General features: G+C 43.1%; 1 protein-coding gene across 1 annotated transcript in view; it reads left to right on the top strand.

Annotated features, from left to right (window-relative positions):
- Positions 1-22,331, top strand: part of lars2 (leucyl-tRNA synthetase 2, mitochondrial) — a 44,940-nt gene extending 22,609 nt beyond the window's left edge. The window contains exons 8-22 of the mRNA XM_010794306.1: positions 462-569; positions 1,634-1,793; positions 2,134-2,238; positions 2,599-2,714; positions 3,132-3,415; positions 6,503-6,601; positions 13,759-13,853; positions 13,944-14,068; positions 15,809-15,880; positions 16,012-16,105; positions 17,014-17,183; positions 18,111-18,188; positions 18,285-18,396; positions 19,684-19,811; positions 21,995-22,331. Of these exons, the coding sequence (XP_010792608.1) occupies positions 462-569; positions 1,634-1,793; positions 2,134-2,238; positions 2,599-2,714; positions 3,132-3,415; positions 6,503-6,601; positions 13,759-13,853; positions 13,944-14,068; positions 15,809-15,880; positions 16,012-16,105; positions 17,014-17,183; positions 18,111-18,188; positions 18,285-18,396; positions 19,684-19,811; positions 21,995-22,174 (1,926 nt within the window). The 3' untranslated portion in view covers positions 22,175-22,331. The remainder of the gene's footprint in view (positions 1-461; positions 570-1,633; positions 1,794-2,133; positions 2,239-2,598; positions 2,715-3,131; positions 3,416-6,502; positions 6,602-13,758; positions 13,854-13,943; positions 14,069-15,808; positions 15,881-16,011; positions 16,106-17,013; positions 17,184-18,110; positions 18,189-18,284; positions 18,397-19,683; positions 19,812-21,994) is intronic.
- The last annotated feature ends 742 nt before the right edge of the window (positions 22,332-23,073 follow it).

Genomic DNA, 23,073 nt, shown 5'->3' with positions numbered 1-23,073 from the left:
TGCTTTGGCAACATTGTTTAATTTAACTTTCATGCCAATAAAGCCCCTTTGAATTTGAATTTGAGAGAGAGAGAGAGAGAGAGAGAGAGAGAGAGAGAGAGAGAGAGAGAGAGAGAGAGAGAGAGAGAGAGAGAGAGAGAGAGAGAGAGAGAAAAAAGAAAACACTTTATAGGCAATAGCTTTGTGATATCAAAGAAAGTAGGGCAAGTGGAGGTCAGGATTCTTGAAAATCCCTTTTTGTCTGCATAATGTGACCTGGTCGGCTCTGTTGCTTTGTCAAAAATAAATTGGCCAGGCTTTGGAAGAGGTCACACCGAGTCAATTGCATTATCCTAGGCAGCCATAAACGTGTGAGGAACTAGTTGCCCCACCTTTAAAAAATAGCTATTTTCCACAGTGAAATGGAAAATTATATATTTTTGAAACTTCTGCAAATCTTTGTCCTTGCCTCCCTCCCGCAGCCGCTGCTGGACGCCCTGGCCGACCTGCCGGAGTGGTACGGTGTCAAAGCCATGCAGGCGAACTGGATTGGAGAGTGCACCGGCTGCTACTTCGATTTCAAACTCAAGGTGAATCTCGGCTCCTTTCCCCCCTTCCTCACTTTTTATTCATTCATCATTCTTGCATTCATCATTCTTGCTTCCTATTTAATCTCTCAACCTTTTTCTACCAAGTGTTTCCTTGTTTTCTCCTCCTTCCCAGCCACTGTTTTTCATCTCTTTCTCCCCGAGCACTGATTGCTTGCTTTTATTTTGGAAACCTGTGTTTATGTTACCAAAATTCAGTTGCCAAAACATACAAATCTACTCTTTGTTTATCATGGTCATCAGGTTCATTGATATGCAAGTGGAAATCAACCGAAACAAGTCTGATGATTCAAAAGTATTATTATCCTGTTCACCTGGAGAAAGATTCAGTCCTTTAATTTCATAAATTGTTGATAGGAAAGCTTATAGACTGTGTTTTTGTGTCCTTCTGTATGTATATGGGAGTGGATTTCAGTTGCAGAATGAATAACTAAAGTTAGAACCAGGAGTGGTTACGTTAATTGAATGGCTGCTTGACTTGTATTACATCATTTTAAATTGTCAAAGGAACCCTTCACTCATTATCTCCCCAGGGGGCTGACAATATGTATTACTATCTTTTCTACAACATGACTTATACATGGAACCCCTATCATATGTGTGCCATCTATAAATAATTATAGGATTAAGGACTTTATAGTTCATTATTTATCAAAGATCTACTAACGGCACATTTGCATAACATCTCAAACCCAAGATTCTAGGTAATAGATTGGGACTCCAGCCGATAATTTATCAGATCATTTGTTAATCACTGTACTGTAAAAAAACTCTTCTCAAGGTACTTGTAGCAACCTTAATTGGTCTAAGCCTACAGACAATAGCCATGCTAGTAGCTCTGTGCGTCAAGGTTATTAATGTGTGTTTATTGTGTAATTGATTGCCATGCTCTCCAAAGACAATATTTAATAAACAGGAGAACCTTTCAGTGCTATGGTGAACACAATTTCTACATACAACTGTAACACAATGCATTTTAGCTTACCCTGTAATGTGTTTTAAAGTCATCATATTTTAGAATACTTGCTTCTCGTCTTCTCCCCCAGGTGAACGGGGAGGACACGGGGGAGACCCTATCTGCCTACAGCTCCTCTCCAGAGTCTGTGTTCGGAGCAGCCTACCTTTCCGTCCTGCCCTCCCACAGACTGCTGCACGGTAGCAGCGCAGTCCGCTCGGCCCTTGAGAAATCCTTCCAGCCAGGCAGAGGTGAGCTCTTCCGCACTGACTCTACTCTGTGATTGGGCTTGTCAAGGATTTCCTGTTTTAGGTGGGGGGGGAAGATGAATGTTTTCCTTATGGGGGGTTCTTAATTGAGCAGTGCCTGATAACAGAAATGGTGCTGCTCTTCATCAATCCTCAGATAAAGAAGGAAGGACTTACACTTTTCTGGACATTTCATCACAGATGTGTACTGTATTTGTCTCCCTATATTCCATATCATCATTTGAGACTTTGTTAATGTGAATATGTTTATTTAAATATCATGGTATAATGAGCTTCCAGGTGAAGCAGCACTGCCTCCCTCACACCTCCATCTGCTCTCCAGACTCCCTTACAGAAGTCACCGCTCACAACCTGTTCACCGGCCACGAGGTTCCCCTGGTCATCTCACACAAAGAGGTGTTTGATGCCTATCTGGATACCGTGATCGGTGAGTTACCGGTGTTTATCTGTGTGGGCGGGTTCAATAATCATCTAGAAATCGTATCTGGTCAATAAAAACAGTAATCTTTATCCAACCCTGAGCTGATATTAAAGCAAAAAGATTCAGCCTTAAAACACCTAGGATTTTGAAGATTGATCCTTTTGTTATACGTCTTTTTCATGCAGTATTTTCAAGTTCATAATGATGTTAAGCCAGTGGGTGTTTGTCTCACAGAGTGGCAGTGGAGCCCAAGAGATTGTAATGATTAGTCCAGCACAGCATGCTCACCTCTCAAGAGATTTGTTGATGTGTGTGGGTCTGTGTTTTTTCTGTGTTACATGTGTATGCTGCATCTGTGTCTGACAGGTATCCCAGACTGCAGTGAGGAGGATCTTTCTGTGGCCAGAGCTCTGAACCTGAGCTGGACGACAGTGCTGAAAAGTGACGAAGAGGGGAACCAAACTCTGATCAACTCTGATGAGGTCTGTTGATGGTGACCAGAACACTTATCAAATACAAATGACTATTTTATGTAACATTCAACATTAAAATATCTAAATATACGTATGTAAGGAATATATATGTAATTACTTTATCTCAAAAATGTCTAACAACTTTCAAACTTAGAGAAATCGATCACTTTAATCAAGTTACCAATATGTCGCCTTTGGTCTGCTATAATGGCGTCATGTTTCTGTGTTGTTGCATGTCAGAAGATGGTATATTTGGCTTTTGATACTGTTTTTCCTCACTTAAAGAAAATACACCTCTCAGATCTTGTGAGTTTTAACCATATATTTGAACTGGGAAAAGGAATTTGGTCATTGGTAAAAATCACACGACAAACATATATAAATAAAATAAAATGTTAAATGCTCTATTTCCTCTTCTTGGTGTAGTTCTCAGGACTCTCTAGAGAGCAAGCATTTGACTCCATTACCCAGAAGGCCAGAGAGCAGAAGACGGGCGGACACCTCACCAGCTCCAAGCTACGGGACTGGTTGATATCAAGGCAGCGATACTGGGGCACACCCATCCCCGTGGTGCATTGTGGATCTTGTGGTCCAGTTGCTGTTCCTGAGGAGGAGTTACCTGTTACGTTACCAAAGCTGCCGTCTCTCAAAGGAAAGGGCGCTTCACCGCTGGAGGAAGCTCACGACTGGGTCAACTGCAAGTGTCCCAGGTGAGAACACTGACATGTTTTCTTTAAAAGTTTTATTGGAACATTACACACAAAGGTATTTTAATGCTTTTTCCATACAGTCCTGTTTGGTGTTATCTTAAACATAATACATCCTGAGAAAAAACTCTGTGTTATTCCTTTAATTACTATACAAAAAAGGAATATTTAGCCGTTTTATTTGCATTTTTGAAGTAGATAATTTTGATTGGGAATTATAAAAAGACTCTCAATAATCCCTAATTACATGTCATCCATGCACAAGGGAGTCAAGCCTTTAGTGATTTCAATCCAATCAATGTATTTCAATTCTATAATCATAACTTTGAATATTATTGTTACACGCTTGTGACATTTGTGGCCGAAGGTATTGTGGTTTCGGGGTTTTACATTCTTCCATCCCGTTGTCATGATTGTCATATCTCTGTGAATCTCTTCACATTTGGCACAAACGTCCATAATATTAACTCAAGGGTGAATAGATAACATTGTGCTGGTCAAATCCACTCATTAAGCACGTTTTTGGGAAACTCAATAATTCATCTGCTGATTATTACAATTTCACATTAATGTCTTGAGCTTTCCTTTGCAAATCCGCATTATGTGAACTTGTTCGGCAGGAGTTTGAATGTAACATTCCTTTATATGTTAATGTCCCACACTCCAGCTCTAAATAACCTCAGATTTATAATAACCATTTCAACTCTAACCATTTGCATAGTAAGAAAGCATCCCGCTTAAGTGCTCTTGAGGGTCACTGAGTCACCGACACCTCCAGTAGCACTGTAATCATCGGCGGATAAGTAGCTCTATTAAGCCACTGTAGCAGAAATGGAAAACGAAGATGTTTGTTTTACTGTTTGCACGACATTAGCGATTTGGGAAATGATCCTGTCCATTATGGTGTTTGTGGAGTGGGAATTTAATTATGTGTAAACCCTCTCCTGCGTACTTCCTGTAGTTCCTCAGGAGACCAGCACTGACTAAACGAGCCCGCTGTCAGCGCAGGCTGAGAAGATTGACAGCTTCACAAGAACACAGAGCATTGAGAGCGAGCCTATGATTGTGTGATTAATACTTTTGCTCTGATGGGGTTGTGTAATGAGCAGCATCTGTGACAGGAGCAGCATGAGATGATGATGATGGAGGTTACATAAGCCTGCGGTGCCTCGTGAGACGCACACAAAACTGTACATTTACACACACACACACACACACACACAAAACCGCCTTTTGGTACAGAGGCCTTATTAGACACACACACCTACACGCACGTGCACACACAGCAAGCCACCTGAGTGACTGCGTATGAAAATGTTTGCTGCTCAGCCGGCGTCTCCAGAGTCCCTCGCTGACATGGGAATTCCTCTCTGAATGAGACTAATCACCATCTTGGCACCATGTTGATTAAAACAACGGCCCACTCAGTCGCAGATGGCACAAGTCATCAGATTGTGTTCAGTCACTTCCACAAAGTTTCTTGAAATCCTCCCATCAGTAGAGATTGATGCCTATAATCGCAAAGACATCATTATCTCCTCTCTTCCCATCTCCCCTCCGTTGTTAAGTGTCTCTGGAAATGTGTTCTCTTCACTCGTCGACCATGTCCAATTAAAGTTTGAGTGGAACACGGTCGAGCAGGGTGATGAGAAATTGAGTTTTATTTGTCCTTGAGGAAGTCATTTCCTGTGTACTCCTCTGGTGTCGGGCCCGATGTAAATTGGCCTGCCAGCTGAATCCCCCTGCTCGACTTAGGCTGGCTTGGAAGGTTTGCATAATAGTTTTTGTTGTTCCATGATTTTACAGGTAAAAAGGGAAACGATTAGCTAGTGCAGCACACACATTTGCAGACGCACACAGCACAAGGAGCAAGGGCCATCTTTCATGCGAAGAGCCCACTTGTGGAGTGGACAGCTGCCTCTCTTGCCTCATCTGTTCGAGAGCCTTTTGGCTCCTTCTGGCTCATCCTGCAAACACACATTCATTAAGACACTTGTGCATACAGGTTGCATTCGATTGACTTACCTTCTGTTGTTGTTGTGCTCTTTCCATGGGTTAGAGAAGGGTGCCGTCTCCAGAGAGAGTCCCTCTGTGTTGTCTAATCTGATCTGACTGTATATGCTAACAGCTGCCTGTCAAATGACCACAATCTGGCCTGCGATTTGGAAAGTCTGCTGTGAGAGAGGAGGCAGCAAATCTCACTAATTTAAGCAGACATTTATTTTCCCGTTCTGTGAAGTTTCTATTTTTGTACTCTTTTGTGACAGTTTATTATACTGCTGGATTTTTTATATTATGAAATAACACCTGGCTTCTTAATATTAACCTCGCTACACCTTAGCCTTGTTGCTAGGCAACCTTTAGCTCATACCTTATCATCACTGCCTTATTATAGACCTGTGTGGTCGAAGAGTGTGTGACTGTGCTAGTGAGTTTGATATTAAAACCTTTGACGGTGAAAGGAATGTTTGTGTGAGTGAAAATGTTAGACAATCATACTAAACAGAGACATCCCATAAGGTCCAGGATACGATACTTGCTCTGTTGCTCATAGTGAAGCACAGAGCTTTGCTTCTGTTTATCTTTCTGGGACGCTGATTTCAACTCTACTGAGACTCATTATAAAGTAAAAGGCAGACGCTTTCACCGTTCCATTAAGTGCTTTTAAATCCAAACAGAAAAACTTTGCAAACGTCCTCCCCCTCCACTGTGGAAGGGGTGTGGGTGGGTAGATTCACATCACGTACCCAAGTGCTGTTTGGTTTGGATAGAAAGGGGCATGGGGTGACATTTCCAACACAAACACATGATCATGTGTTGGGCCTGCCAGTTGGGTCCGTGTTAGCTCAGCCTGTTAGTCAGGGCACAGGAACAGAGCTGCGGTGCCAGCCTGGCTTCAGCTGTGCTCCTCTACAGGGACATGACCCCCACATGCAGATGGAGCCAGCGTTACATACACAAATAGATCACATACTCTGCCATTTCACTTAGCATACAAACAGAGATCGTTCATTTGTTCGCATTCTAATGAGCAACCCTAATATTGATTTTTGTGTCGCCTCTAACAATCGTCTTTGTCTCCTCTGACAGATGTAAAGGCCCAGCCAGGAGGGAGACTGACACCATGGACACGTTTGTTGACTCGGCTTGGTATTACTTCAGATACACAGACCCTCATAACACAGACAGGTACGAACATTCTCCTACTGAAACTTTTGCTTTCTTGTTTTTTTTAAGCCACAATAATGCAAGATCTTTCCTTTTGCATCTGTTCCCTCACACTGTGACAGATTTTAGCGCAAATTGCACACGTCTTAGTTACACCGTCTTTGTTCAAATACAAAGAAGAAAAAGCTGTTTCTCCTGGAGTGGGTGGACCGTGAGCATATCTGCCTGTTTTTAGATATTTAAAAAATATTCTTTGCAATGTCTGCCATGTCTACAGAAACGTGATTATCTCTCTTGCCTCATACACACACATTGCACTTCCACATACACACTTTGGTCTATATGCAGTAGACACAGTAGTATGCATGTTTTAAATGGGCAAGTGGAAGAGAGTGGGTGATCTTACCCTGAGCATGATTATGTGTTTGAGTACTTGTCAATAGGCGCATTCACACCGCAGTACTTTTCCCACAAAGGTTAATCAGAACTTAGTTCATGAGAACTCTTTAGTTCTCATGAATTAAATTCAGATCGCGTTCACACCGGAATAAGTCCCTGGGGGAGGATTAGGCAAATGAAGCCTCTGACGTCCCCAGAATTGGGGACTTCTGCCGAGTAAATCGCCAGAACGCCGACACCTCCTCATCTCCACCGCTCCCATGTTTTCTTTTGTGTTGCCATGAGTTAGTCTCTCTGCATTTCTGCGCTGGGCTAATGCTAATGCTAATAATGCTAATGCGAGGATAATAAAATGGCGGCTTCACAAAACTTTTTGGGAGTTTTACGGGGCGTGGTTTGCAATCCGCCCAGCCAATCAGACATAAGCCACGTTCACACCGCAGTACTTTTCCCACTTTCAGCCAATCAGACATAAGAACCTTTTTCTCCCACGAAAGTCCCTGCTCTCTATCAGGGACGGAAAAGGGGATAAAAAAGGTTCTCATAAACTAATTTTAGTTCCGGCTCTTTTTGGTGTGAACGCGACATTTCGGAACTATATCGGAACTAAAGTGGGAAAAGTACTGCGGTGTGAACGCGCCTATTGACAAGTACTCAAACACATAATCATGCTCAGGGTAAGATCACCCACTCTCTTCCACTTGCCCATTTAAAAAATTCATATACTACTGTGTACACATACACACACACACACACACACACACACACACACNAGTCTTCGCGCACCTGCCTTTCTTCTCCTAGCCTCAACGAAGAAGTGCCTATTTTCCAAGCATGCCTTTCAAAGTCAGCTCTGTCAGGCGGGTGTTCTTGTGGTCTCCAGGATCTTACTACTGAGGAGACGTACTGTCGGTCACTGTGTCATAGGCAGCCTGAGAGGTCGACAACACCGCCCAGTTCCATCCCTTCCTCATATCCGTCTTCCGATGTACTGGGTGAGGTTGAGTACTGTGGCTAGTGTCGATCCTCTGCCCAGGGCGAAACCTGCTGTTCAGGGGATGAGGTGTTCCGTCAACAAGGCACCAATTCTGTTGAGGGTCGGACGTTCCAAAGAGTTTGTAGGTGTGGCTCAAAAGTGAGATTGGTCTGAAGTTCTTGGGAGCGGATGGATCTTTCCCAGGTTTCAGCAGTGCTATAATGTGGGCTTTCTTCCAGATGTTAGGGAGCTTGTGTGTTGTTAAGCACTCATTGTAGAGCTGTAGGAGCCACGTCTTTGCCTTGTGACCGAAGTGCTTGATCTGTTCCGTTGCGATATTATCCAGTCCAATTGCCTTTCCTGGTTTGAGGATAGAGATTCCCCCTTCCAGCTCTTCCATAGTGAGCTGTCTTGTAAAAGCAGGGTCCTCGATGTATTTCTTGCGGTTCAGCTTGGTCTTTTTCCCTCTCTTTCTACTCTTTCCATTTTCAAGCAATTGGTTGGCAACTTGGTTGGCCGTGACTTTTGGGTGCTGAGGAGCTGCTTTAGGGTCACCTCGTAGCTTGTGAATAAGTGCCCATGCTTTCTTGCTGTTTTTTGACATGTCTGTGGACTCTATAAGAGCATTCCAGGTCTTGCTTCGCTCTTGGGCAATGCTTTCCATCACCTTCTCGCCTTGGGTAGTTGTTTCTACACTGTAGCCTATGTGCATACAGTATGACATTAAAACCTTTCAATCTACACTTCCACCTTAAGTTTCTATTTTGAATAAAATGAATTCAGAATGATACCAGATCGCTTTAGTTTTGTTAGATTTTGCTTTATCTTTATACCATCAGTGTTCGTACAAAATCTTAAAATTCTTTCTTTGTTTCCCATATTAGGAATTTGCTTAAAATTGAATACACTCCTTAAGAATTGCTAGATCAGTTGTTTTCAGATGACATCTTGCAGAATTTTTGAAAAGGTCTTTCTCCCACAATATTTACTACTTGACTGTGCTGTCGTTAAATTCTTTTTTCTTCTGTTTCTGTGTCTTCCAAACATTAGCGGACGCACTCCCCGGGGTTCTGCGCTGGCAGTCTCGGCTCTGGCAGCTGGTGACCAAACTGAGGGGGGCTCGACAACTCGCGCAGATCCCCAGCTCCCGCTCCCATGCTGAAGAAGAAAGAGCTGGCAGAGCAAAAAGATCTGGTCGAACAAGATTACCGCTATTTGAAAGGTGTGTATTAAGTGCGCTCAAAATTTCTGCATTGTGACATCATTTAATAGTTAGACATTTCAGCACAGCAGTACCAGTAGGGGTCAGTAGTGGTCAACATTTAAAATCTCATTCACAGCCGGGTTGGTGTATATCTTTTCCTCAGCTAAATATGGGGTGAATCACGTATCCATTTGCAAACCTTGTTTTGAATTAATTCCCTCCGCTAAGTGCCAATTATCTCTAGTTATATTACGTTGTTTTTATGTGCAAAAGATTTATATATAATTCATTTTCCTAGGCTGTTTCTCAGCTCGCGAAAGTAGAACTGCGTCGGAACTCGTAACTGCGTTGAAAGGCATGGTAAGATGTGTGTCTCTTTCCTTCTTGCCAGCGGTCTCTTGCCGTCCGATGTATATTACTTGAAAGGATGTCCTGAAGGCCTAATCCACTGTCGTCATAATACTTTCCTGCCTCAACAGGCCACACGTCCTGCGAGAGTGTCCTTTCCTGTTCCATGCGTCTATAAGCACCAGCTCAAACCTGAGTAAACTTATCTCTGGAATAATGGCACATAAAAGACGAATAGACTAGGAGCGCGAAGAGTAATTGCGAATATACCATGCGCGCGGCCATATGCATCCTATCTCTACACACTCTAATAAAGCAAAAAAGTCCTCTCCTTATCTGTGCTCGATCATATAGATGCTGCGCGCAGCTCTCTACTGACCTAACCTGCTACACGCCACTAACATAATTCATGGCAGCGAGATGAGAAATTTTGAGCCACTTTATACCACACCTCCTTCAATAGCGTAATTCCTTGTTCGACCAGAATCTTCGTCGTCTTTGTTCACAGCACACGCGATCTCTCACAGGGAAGGGCTAGGCGTGCGTTCGAGTATTCGCGGCCCTCTAGGAGTCATCGCGAGGCTGCGCGCTCTATGCTGTGCCACACGTCAGCAAGAGAAGCGCGCTACGGTCTGCATCGCGAGCCGTCATAGAAGTATTGTGGGAGAGAGTCACGCGGCATCCCTGAAATAAAGCGATGCGAGTCCTCTTAACAGGAAGTAGAGTGCGATATCATAAATTCTCTTATGCACCAGCGTATATAGATCGAAACATCATTGAAAAACAACAGAGGCCGTCATTCTGAAAGTTCACTATCAAATAAACAAACTGAAGGTGCGTGCGACGCGCGGGCCTGGAGAGCGCATGCGCCCAAAGCGCTCCCAGCCGTGGCGTATCCCCTATAATACAGACACTTCCGAGATCACGAAGAATCATGGCAGACATTATGCTGCATCAAGTCACAGTAGGAAGCCACCGCTAACACCAGTCGAGTCAAGTTCCACAAAAACAATAGAAAAGATATATGAAAAAAGACCACTGAACGCACACTGAGGACCTGCTTTATACACACATCTCATAAGAATGCAAACAAGCTGGAAAGGGGACTCTATCCTCAAAACCAGGAAAGCCAATACATACCACGACAATACACATATCACACAAAGGCAAAAGAACGTGGCTCTTACAGCTTTCTACAATGAAGTGCTCTAAACAAACACACAAATCCCTAACATCTGGAAAACAAAAGCCCACATTATACACTAGCGAACCTGGAGAACACATACACCACATCACAATTCAAGACCAATCTAACCACTTTACCACTCGTCTCTGTCGGAAACTTCGATCCTCAACAGAAATTGGTCCTTTGTTGAACGAACACCTCATCCCTGAACAACAGGTTTCCGCCTGGAAGTCGACACTAGCAAGTACTCAACCTCACCAGTACAGTCGAAAGAACGGAATGAAAAGGAAGGGATGGTAAACTGTGCGGTGTTTGTCCGACCCTCCTCAGCTGCCTATGACAACAGTGAACCACAGACGGACGCGCAGTCTCCTCAGTAAGATCCACTGAGATCAACAAGAGAGCATGCCCCATGACCAGAGTGATGTTGAAAGCGATGCTTGAAAAATAGGCACTCTTCCTGTTGAGCTAGGAGGAAAGAAAGCAGTGGCGAAGACTCGGAAATGCCTCACAAGGAAGTGTGCTTGCACCGCGCTTCCTTTAACATCACACAACGACCAACCAAAGAAATGGTTGGTAGACAGTGGTGCGCCTGCCGCTTCAAGTCTTATTTTTTTTGCAGACGATCTGCCTTGGCATAGTGTGCACAACCACTGATTTCAAAACTGTGGAAAGCACAGACCTCTAACGCCTGGCAAGCTTAACACCCTTAATTATGAAGGAGAACCACCTACGTGCAAACCGATCTAAGACACAGGTGGTGTGGCCCTTCACCTGAGAAAACCGTTGAAGCCAAGCGCAAACGAAGGGTCAGCTTGGTCGCAGGAACCCCCCTGAAACACTCGCTGCCCCACCCAGTTACCTAGGGGCTAACACGGACACGATGCCTCTCTTTGTTAAGACCCACACTGACAACGACAAGTGCAAAGTGACGTGCAGGAATACATCATCCGCAAGCCCGGGTGCAGACGACTTGGTTGCAAAACCCAACAGAATCCTGAGTCAACCGCACTAGAGCCTCTGCTACAAGCTGGATGAGAAGCTGGATCCCGCCCTCAATGCTAGCTGCCGCATTATCACAGGCTGCCTGAAATCAACACCTACAGACCGTCTGTACATCCTGGCAGGCATAGCCCCACCAGAGATACGACGAAATGCAGCAAGCAAGAAAGAGCGCCAACAACAGTCTACTGACCAAAGACATCCTCTCTTTGGCCATGTGCCAGCCAAAAGCCGCCCTAAATCCAGGAAAAGTTTCCTGAAGAGCGTCCCACCCCTCGGAACACTGAGCACAAGCAGTGAAAGAGTCACTCGGTGGGAAGAAAGACTTGACAACCTCCCATCAGCAACAACAATGGAGTTTAGGGCGAGCGAGGCACTGCCCCCTGGAGCAGACACCAACTACGCAGTGTGGAAATGCCTAAACAGAATAAGATCTGGTGTTGGACGTGCAAAAGCCACTCTCGCCAAATGGGGATACCTAAATGACGGGGACGTTGTGTGTGACTGCGGCATTGAACCACAAACCATGCAACACCTCCTGATATGCCCCCTGCTGGAGCAACCCTGCACAACATCGGACTTGGCAGAGTTTAATGAGAAGGGACAGCAATGTGTTCAGCTGTGGCTGAACCACATCTAACCAAGCCCTGTAACTGACTGCCTTGTGGACACGATAAGAAAGAAAGACAGTGTAGAAATGGCATGAACATCTTATGACCCGAGCTCATCCAACGATGCAATATATATAATAAAATACAAAAATACAAATAAGAATAGTGCAAGAAGTCTATATACACGTAAATAGAATATGATATATACAACAACAGAATGTAAAATTAAATATTGCGCAGTAAGATGAAATTAAATACGGTTTATTTCGGCGATAAATATTTAGATAAATAAATGAATTGCAAGATGACAAACAGATGAATGTTTATGGAGGCACTTAACAGAGCTCAGGTGTTAGCAGTCTTATTGCCTGTGGGATAAAACTAATTGTAATTTTGCGACTCACTCTTGACATTCCAGAGGATGTCTTGTTCGGGTGGAGCGGCGTAGAGGATGTAGAGTCGAACCGTGTCCACGCCGTACTGCTGCACCACGTCCTGGGGGTCCAGACCGTTGTTTTTAGACTTGCTCATCTTCTCCCACGTCACATCTATATCACCACCACCACGCATCACCGGCTCCGCATCTAGAAGAGGAGTCGGTTTAGGTGTCAGTTGTGTTTTTTATTTCACTTAGGAAATATCTCTTGAATAAGATATTTGATGACGTTTAATGGTCTTCAAGGAGTTGTTAATGCTTCTATCACTTCTCGTGTGGATTATTATAATGATGTGTTTACATGCCTAGGCCAAACATGATTACAAGGATTCAGGGTTTCTAAAAGGCAGCCGCTAGACTTAAACCAAATCTTGTAGGCATCATCATATCTCCCTTGGCTTCCACTCACTGGCTTTATTTTAAGGGCCTGCGTAGTATAGCAGCTTGAACAATGACGCCTTCTGATAGGTTCCCTCTTTTTTATTATCACTCGAGATTCACAGTTTGGCTTTATTCATTTTATCTTTAATTCAAAGTATTTCTTTTTTTTACTTTTGCATTTTCTCTCAAGCTTTCTTTTTTTACTCCTAGTACTTAAAGCCTTTTGTCAAGGTCGTTCATTGTTTCCTGCTGGCTCTTGTTTGATGCCTTTTTAGTAAAACACAGTAAAGAAAAGGACAAGTCAATCTGAGCACATAACACTGGGAAGCAATAGAGAGCATAAAGCAAATTGTAAGAGACGCCTTAGGTCTCTTCAAAAGGATTTCTCGTGATAGACTACTTGTCAGGAGTAGCTAGTAAGGAAAAGCTATGAAGCATAAAAAAGAGAGGTTGCTATCGGCAGCTTAAAATGGATGTTACTTTGATAAAAGAAGAAAAGGTTGTCATGACTCATTTTGATCTGGCAGAGCAACGTGGAGGGAAACCCTGTCCTCCGTTAGAGATGTGTCACACTGACAAACATCCTTCAGTTTCACACAGTGTGTACCTGTGAAGTCTATCTCTTCTCTCTTTAGGTACCGGCGGCTCTCCGCCTCTTTGAAAGTCTGGCCCTTGATCAGACCCTGGACCAGCAGTTTCCGAAAAGGCTCCCTAAAGGAAATGGAAACGGGTTAATTACCTCACAAATGTACGTGCACAGGAAGAGCGGATAAAACACTTTGTTCTGTACCTGTGGGCGACAAGACCCTGATCCTTGCAGAAGTGACAGAGGAAGCGAGCGTAGTACAAGTGCATGACAGCATGCTCCTTCCCTCCGATGTAAACGTCCACAGGAAGCCAGTGATCCGCGAGCTGCCGCTCAAAAGGCCTGGAGAGGAAGAGCAAGTTTGAGGGAGCTGTCACTGAAAGTATTTATTCTGAAAAAAGCTTCAAAATGAGATCTTGCTGTTGGACATCTTTGTGTCTACCTTAAATTCTCTGTCTTAGTTTATGTAGAGGTTGTTTTCTTTTTTCTAATTGATCCACACTGGCTTTCACTGCATGCCCACTACTCCAACTAAATATGAATCATAGTAATCTGAAAAAGAGCTTTAATCACATACATATATGCTGGCTGTATAACATTAAATCATAAGCATTTTAGTGTTTTATAATTGATTTAATATGTTATTTAGATTTTCCAGTTCTACAATTATCATGGTGTTGAAACAGGCTGAGGATCTGAGGAAATCTTACTGAAATCTAGGCTTTTGATTAGGAATGGTTCATAATTTTATTCACTTTGCATTCAAGGTTTATAATTTGAACCTGTTTTAATAATCTTTAATATCATGGTACTTCTATAACTGTTATTATAGATGTGTTGTGTATTTTATTTAATCTTATCATTTTATTGTTTTGAGTGATTTGGTCTCAATTTGTTTATTTTCTTAACAGTTTTTGTCCCTTCTGTTCACTGTTTTTAGATCTGTTATTTCCAGCATGCCATTCATCTTAGAAGCCGTTTGAAAGGCACAAAACCGTAAGAAAGATGATTTGTTAATATAACTGACAAAAAATGTGTCTATTGTGGTGCATTTTATTGTATTTATTTTTCTGGACTTTTATTTGTCTATGGAGTTGAAAATCTTTGATATAGATTTCACAATGTAAAGCTCTTTGTATATCTTGTAACTCTGCTACTACAGTGCAATTATAGAAATAAAGTTTAATGTTAGATGAATAAGCAAAAAATAATTTCCCAGCATTGTTCTTAAAAAACATTTGTGTGCTTTATACACACACACACACACACACACACTTCCTCTAGGGGGCAGGCTGAAACTGATCCAGGGATGAAGCGAGCAGAGGCCTCCTGGAGCTTTCTTTATCTCATTAACACACACACACACACACACACACACACACACACACACACACACACACACACACACACACACACACACACACACACACACACACACACACACACACGTAATATCTATTTCAATTTGGCTGTGAGGGTTTCCTCTAAACTCAGCATTTCATGTAAAAATAGTTTAGCATTTGTAAATTTGAACTGAGACTGCTGGGTTTCTTTCAGATTTGGAGCAGCATGTGGTTAGTCTGACGGCATGACAATCAGCGGAGGCAGGGATTCCACCTAATGATACTTTTTAGAGCAGTCTGCTATCTCTGGGTGTCACCTTTCACACCACTCATTACTCTCCTCCACTCTTCCCTGCCTTCACACTCCCTCTCCGGCTGATGGTGTCTCCGGATAATTGAACCAGGGGAAAAAAGTTATGAACTCACATCGCTGAAAATAATTTAACCGGATTGTTGGCATCAGCCCAGGGAACTCTTATACATACCACACACACACTTCCATATAGCACCCTCTCCCTATTTCCTTCCTCTTACTTACTACTTTCAACATCTCCTGCTTCCTATATTATCGTTTCCCCTTGTGCACATAAGGCTCAGCAGGCTAACTGAAATTCACAAATAGTGTAATTGCTTTTTCTGTTGTGCCATAATCTGTCCCGCTAAGAAAAGTGATGGGGAGAGCAGTCCCCGTCCTTTTAAAGCAGCTTTACAGCTAGGTCAGGGCACTGGGAAATTAATCTCTTTTGTTGAGCTCAGGGTATCGCTGCCATCCCAGCAGGTGACATCCATAGCTCCATAATCTCTATTGGCAGGGAATACAAGTTCCAGGCAAGTGTGTGAGTGTGAGTGTGTGTGTGTGTGTGTGTGTGTGTGTGTGTGTGTGTGTGTGTGTGTGTGGTGAGAGAAAGGTAACGGGAATTTTTTAAGTCTATAATGAATGACACATGTNCATCTGGAAGAAAGCCCACATTATAGCACTGCTGAAACCTGGGAAAGATCCATCCGCTCCCAAGAACTTCAGACCAATCTCACTTTTGAGCCACACCTACAAACGTAGGTGTGGCTCAAAAGTGAGATTGGTCTGAAGTTCTTGGGAGCGGATGGATCTTTCCCAGGTTTCAGCAGTGCTATAATGTGGGCTTTCTTCCAGATGTTAGGGAGCTTGTGTGTTGTTAAGCACTCATTGTAGAGCTGTAGGAGCCACGTCTTTGCCTTGTGACCGAAGTGCTTGATCTGTTCCGTTGCGATATTATCCAGTCCAATTGCCTTTCCTGGTTTGAGGATAGAGATTCCCCCTTCCAGCTCTTCCATAGTGAGCTGTCTTGTAAAAGCAGGGTCCTCGATGTATTTCTTGCGGTTCAGCTTGGTCTTTTTCCCTCTCTTTCTACTCTTTCCATTTTCAAGCAATTGGTTGGCAACTTGGTTGGCCGTGACTTTTGGGTGCTGAGGAGCTGCTTTAGGGTCACCTCGTAGCTTGTGAATAAGTGCCCATGCTTTCTTGCTGTTTTTTGACATGTCTGTGGACTCTATAAGAGCATTCCAGGTCTTGCTTCGCTCTTGGGCAATGCTTTCCATCACCTTCTCGCCTTGGGTAGTTGTTTCTACACTGTAGCCTATGTGCATACAGTATGACATTAAAACCTTTCAATCTACACTTCCACCTTAAGTTTCTATTTTGAATAAAATGAATTCAGAATGATACCAGATCGCTTTAGTTTTGTTAGATTTTGCTTTATCTTTATACCATCAGTGTTCGTACAAAATCTTAAAATTCTTTCTTTGTTTCCCATATTAGGAATTTGCTTAAAATTGAATACACTCCTTAAGAATTGCTAGATCAGTTGTTTTCAGATGACATCTTGCAGAATTTTTGAAAAGGTCTTTCTCCCACAATATTTACTACTTGACTGTGCTGTCGTTAAATTCTTTTTTCTTCTGTTTCTGTGTCTTCCAAACATTAGCGGACGCACTCCCCGGGGTTCTGCGCTGGCAGTCTCGGCTCTGGCAGCTGGTGACCAAACTGAGGGGGGCTCGACAACTCGCAGATCCCCCCAGTCCCTCCCTGCTGAAGAAGAAAGAGCTGGCAGAGACAAAGAAGATCTGGTCGAACAAGAATTACGCTATTGAAGAGGTGTGGTATAAGTGGCTCAAAATGTCTCATTGTGACATCATTTAATAGTTAGACATTTCCACAGTCAGTACCAGTAGGGGTCAGTAGTGGGTCAACATTTAAAATCTCATTTCACAGCAGGTTGGTGTATATCTTTTTCAGTAAAATGGGTGAATCACTCCATTGCAAACCTTGGTTTTGAATTAATTCCTCCGCTAGTGCCAATTATCTCTAGTTATTGTTTTTAATGTGCAAAATTAAATAATTCATTTTCCTTAGGCTTTTTCCAGCGAAATAGACTGTACTGTTGAAAAGGCATGGTAAGATGTCCTTTTTCAGTTGCTCCTGCTTGATGGTATGGTCTGAGGTAATATCTTTCATATATTTCGGTCCAACAGCACACAGTCCTGAGTTCCAGCCTTTCCATCCAATGCTAAACACCACAACCTGAAACCCCTGGAGTAAAGAGTAGAAGAGGGAGGGGATGGAAATTGATTTTAAATCCACTCTGTCTCCTTTCACACTTTATAAATAGCCTCCTTTGGCTGCCACGTTTGATTCTGTCTCCACGCCTCAGGGTCTGTGCTTTTAAAGGACCTCAGGCTGTTTGCCATAAGCCCCCAAATCCGAGGCTGTCCTTTGATCTGTCCCTCAGAAAAGCCTCGGTGATCGACCTCCTTCTCCCTGAGGCCGTTACTAAATGGGTTCTTCTTCCCAGAAGGCTAAGCAAGGCGGTGTTGACATAACAGGGGGCGGCTTCTGTTTCGAGCCTGTCCCTGTTTTTTAAATAATCCTTCGGATGCAGTTTGAAAAATATTGAAAGATGCTGTCAATCAATGGAGGCGTGAACATGTCGAGTAACCACAACAAAATATAACGTCTTAAACTTTATAGATGCAACTAACACAACTGTCACCTGTTTTATTTTGTTGTCGTTTTTATTTACAGGTGACATCTCACTTCACAGAGGAGTTCCTCTTCAACGCTGCCATCTCTCGGCTAATGGGACTTACCAATACACTGAGTGTGAGTGTGCCCTCCGGTACCTTGAAATAATGATGTCACATTTATTGTTTGTCACAAAACACTCTGGAAATCCCATTTCTACCACTGTGTGTTCAGAGTGCGACAGTCAGGGTGGTGCAGCACAGCGTGGAGTTTGAGGAAGCTCTGGCGGCGCTGGTTATGATGACAGCACCCATGGCTCCTCACCTGGCTTCTGAACTTTGGGCAGGTTAGTGACATACAAACTATTCACGCGTAATAAATAATACACTCAAAGAGCATGTACTAAATTCTTCCTTAATCATATGTCTCGGCATGGATAATTATCAAAATGTCATTCCTAAATACATGAGATACATTTTAATTGCATCATAAAAAGGAAACATTTGTTTTTTGTGAACATTCTTGAGTGAAAAAACTAAAATAATAAATAAAGGACAAATGAAAAACGGCAACATTGTGTCACTCTGTAATAAGGGCAGATAAAATAAGGAACAGATAACAGATTTAAAACGTAAATCATCCCACCCCAAACCAGGAGATGCTGCATCTTGCACTAAATGTACATTGTTGATTTATTTAGTTTTATTTTAGACTTTGAATATCAATGGGGTTATATTGGTTATTTTTTACAGTGACACATTTACAAATGCGTTTTTGGTGAACACTTTTTTTTCTCTAATATCTGTAAGAGGAACTTATCTAATATGAGTAAGCACTAACTGTCACCGGCAGCTGTTGTGTCGCTGTCATATTTTCATCTGTGTCCCATACAACAGTTATACAGTTCACCTTAAATATGCTCACAGTACATCAAACAAAACTGAGTACTCCTGGCCAAGGGCAGAAAGCACACAAGCGAAGGTCTAGCGTCACTTATGTTCCTTATGTATAAGCTTTCCCCCACACTTCCCTGGAGGACATCCCCTTATTGTCGATGACACACGTACACCAGCTCTCTCTCTGCACACAGCTGACAGACGCGAAAGAGGTTCCGGAAAGCATATTGTCCAGCTGATAGTGGCAGTCAGGAAAACTTGACGGATAACCCTTGGGAGGAAGAGGCCTGTATGTTTTTAACGACGGGCTGTGTGCATTTTGTTTGTGCACACGTGTAGCTTTATAAACGGGATATGCAAGAACATGTGACCTCTGCTGAACTCAGTCACGTTGCCTTTTTCACTTTTGCCTTGTTGTTTTGAATTCACTCACACAGTTCACAATAAGGGAAGTTCATATCCTTCCCTTGTTCCTCCTGGCAGGGGATGTACACTTGCTGATTTGAATGAGAGTCAGGACAGGGAGTGGTGCGCTGTTGTTTAACCCTTCATCAAGATACATTTTCCAAAACAAATTTAGTAAAAGAAAATATAAAAGTCATCCCCAGCAAGTTATCTGACTCTCTTAAAAAAAACAACACACAACTTATTTGCTTTATGTACTTTTTCCATGTATTGTCACCCCCAGGCTGAGTTGGTATAATTTTGTTAAGTTGTTCTTCTGTGTTTCCTCACAGGTCTTTGTCAAGTGGAGAACCCCCTCAGCCCCATCCTGCAGCGTGGAGGAGACGTCCTGCAACAGGTCTGGCCAACTGTAGACCCCGAGTACCTGGAGGTCCCTGACTTTGTGGAGCTGTCTGTACTGGTAAAGTCACACTCACACAAACACACATTATTCATTATCTCACATTATCTCTTTGATTGTGTGAATTTCACAATAGTTGTGCTGAACAAATTATTGTTATTGCTCCACTTGTGTTCATTTTTATTTTTAACATAAAGGGGTTTCACTCAGAGAGAGCAATCTGCTCATTATTTATACATTACTTATTAAATGCTATTTGCACAAATTTGCTCTTGCACCCACTGGCATTTTCACCCGAACTCTCTGCTCTTAAACCCAAAGTCTTATATTCATGATTACATTCATAGTCTGTAATTTTCAAGAGAGCCTGTGATTACCCTGTGTGAGTTTGTGTGTATTCAACTGTGTCCGCACATATGTGTTTATTCGTCCGCATATCAAGTGGTGTGCTTTAAGCTAAATAGACAAGTGGGTCAATAATTAAAAGCCAGTAAAGGAGCCATCGTGTTATTCCTGAGTCACTGTTACTCTCTCACCCTCATTTCTGCCTTCTTCCTGCCCCTGAGCACAATCACACAAATAGCAATCGGTTTGGCAGCGTTTGTGTGTGTGTCCAGTGAGTTTGTCGAGTGTGTGTGTGAGCTTTACATGCGAATTGGCCGAAGAGAGGGGGTGAAAGTGCTCGAATGGCAGCGTAAGATTAAGTGAAGGTTTAGGTGTGTGTACACTTTAAAGGTGGAAAGGCAATCGGAGAGAATATCCAGCTGTAATGTGAAGGTTTAAAAAACTATCTTGGATCAGATCAAAGGTTCACACATGCTCACACTGGCACATGAATGAACACACACACACACACACACACACACACACACACACACACACACACACACACACACACACACACACACACACACATGCGATGATAGCAAACACAGTCAGCTGACTAAAAGCTCCTGTCTTTCAGGGGTTGGATTCTTCCTCTGTTTTCTAATTGAGAGACAGAAAAATGAGAGAAGGTGTGCAGCGTGTATGCTTGCATGTGTGTGACTGTAAGGCTGTGTTCTCTCCATAATCATATTTGCCATGCCGGGGAGTTAAGATAATGCTCTTTTTCACATCTTTGGTATTGCATTCTTGTTGTTTACTCATTCGTCTCTCATTCACAAGTCACAAGTTGTACACACACTGTCTCCCCTTATACACACGCATCCAGTGCTTGATGATGTTGATGAAGATGATGTTGGTTTTTACCTCAGACTGAACTCTCTGTTGTGGGCTTCCTCTGGAGACAACCTCACTCCCCATGTCCTCTAATAATAGATTTATTTTGTTAGCTCTTTTACAGGTGCTCAAAGACGCTTTACAGATATAGTGAAAAGAAAAGAACAACAAATAAATATAAATAGTTAAAGTTAAAGTAAAAATAAAACAAAAACAATCACACATTAAAAGCCAGATTGAAGGGGTGAGTTTTTGTGAGTTTTTTGAAGGTGGTGAGGTCAGTGCCGTCTCTGATGGGTTGGGGGAGTGAGTTCCAGAGGGAGGGGGCAGCAACGCAGAAGGCTCTGTCCCCCCCAGGTCCGGTGATTGGTGCAGGTGGGGATGGATAGGAGGTTGGCTTCTGATTAGCAAAGGCAGCGGGAAGGGGAGTGGTGGTGCAGCAGGTCTGTGAGGTAGGGGCGGTGCCTGATTGTTGAGGGCTTTGTAAGTAATCAGGAGGACTTTGAAGTCGATTCTTTTGACGGACGGGGAGCCAGTGGAGGTTCTGGAGGATGGGAGTGATGTGGTCTCGGGAGCGGGTGTGGGTGAGGAGGCGGGCAGCAGAGTACTTGGAGTACTTAATCATGTACTTGGGTTTGTCTAAGAAAGGAGGCCAAGGCTGAAAGGCCTCACACACACACACACACACACACACACACACACACACACACACACACACACACACACACACACACACACCCACACACCCACACACCCACGCCCACGCCATTACTTTTCAACCACACCAAATACATGAACACATTCAAATTGTGCACACATGCATCTAAACATTACAAGACGGCGTGCCCTTCCCATACCTACCACTAACTATGTGTTTTAAGGGTTCACTGTGTGGAAGGAGAGGTGGAGTCTGTTATTTTGGGACCCTTTATGCCAGGAAGGAAGAGTTTATGTAGAGTCAGACTGCTTTCAGACGGAGATTAAAGTGGAACATTTGACTCATTCTTCATTTTCATCCTCAGATTAACAACAAGGCCTGTGGGACAGTGACCGTGCCTCTGCAGGTGTCCAAAGATTCGAAGCGAGTGCAGCAGCTTATCTTGGAGAGCCCGTTGGTGCAGAAGCATCTTGGCGGGCGCAGCATCAAGAGAGCCATCCTCTCCCCCAGGACCGCCCTCGTCAACCTCCTCATTGACGAGTGATGTTCTGATGTTCACTGCCACAAAAGGCGCAAACGAGGTGGACCTTTTTAAAAATTAAGACAAAAGTGAAAGTCAGTTTAAATTACTTTGATGTAAATATGTCTAAAGATTTTTGTATTTATTCTTTCCAGTTTTTATTAAAGAAATACAAAAAGCAGTTTGGTTTCTAGTCTCTTTAAGAAATCCCAAGCAAACTGTGGCACCTGTCTCTTCAGATAATTCTCCAGTTTAGTCAGACACTCTGACAATCACACATGAGCACAAACACAACTTTAGATTCTATCCTTCAGATCTTCCCTTTAACCTGTAACTCCAATTTCTGCTTCGCTGGAGGGATCTAAACTTCACATCTACCCGTCTGCTTTGTGTTTGTTTGCTTCACGTCTCGGCTGGGTCAAGCAGTCAAGATCTTCCTCATCAGTGTTTATCTCTTCCTCTGCTGCTGCTTCTAACCTCAGATCTTTTCTGAGCATTTTACACTGATACATTTTTGGTCTCTGGCAGTGCTCTATGAACCCTGTCACTATCAAAAGGTTTATTAATGGTCACTAAAGAGCCTCAAGAGGTTGGGGGTTTTTCAGCTTCCCACCCTATCATGGTTTTCTATTGCTGCACTGTGCCTACTCATCAGCTCGATGTCTCTGTCTCAGCATTTGACCAACATGACTCAGCCCTGTCTTGGCAGAGCAGCTGCTGCTCTGAAATGTATCCATGTGTACACCCACGGGCCTATCTTTGAAGGCTTGGTGATGGTGAGTAAGCATTTATTTGATATGTACAAGCACTTCCAGTGGCCACATCGCCTGTAAACCAAGATTTTCAAAAGCGGTAGAACAAAAGTCTCATATTTTGTCTGGTATCAGCTTACGAATGAACAAAAATAATATGATCTCTTTGAA

Source organism: Notothenia coriiceps, unplaced genomic scaffold (genome assembly GCF_000735185.1).
Source record: "Notothenia coriiceps isolate Sejong01 unplaced genomic scaffold, NC01 NC01_scaffold00037244, whole genome shotgun sequence".
Lineage (NCBI taxonomy): Eukaryota > Metazoa > Chordata > Actinopteri > Perciformes > Nototheniidae > Notothenia > Notothenia coriiceps.
The sequence above is the reverse complement of the archived record's forward strand: the minus strand, read 5'-3'. Positions and strand labels throughout refer to the sequence as shown.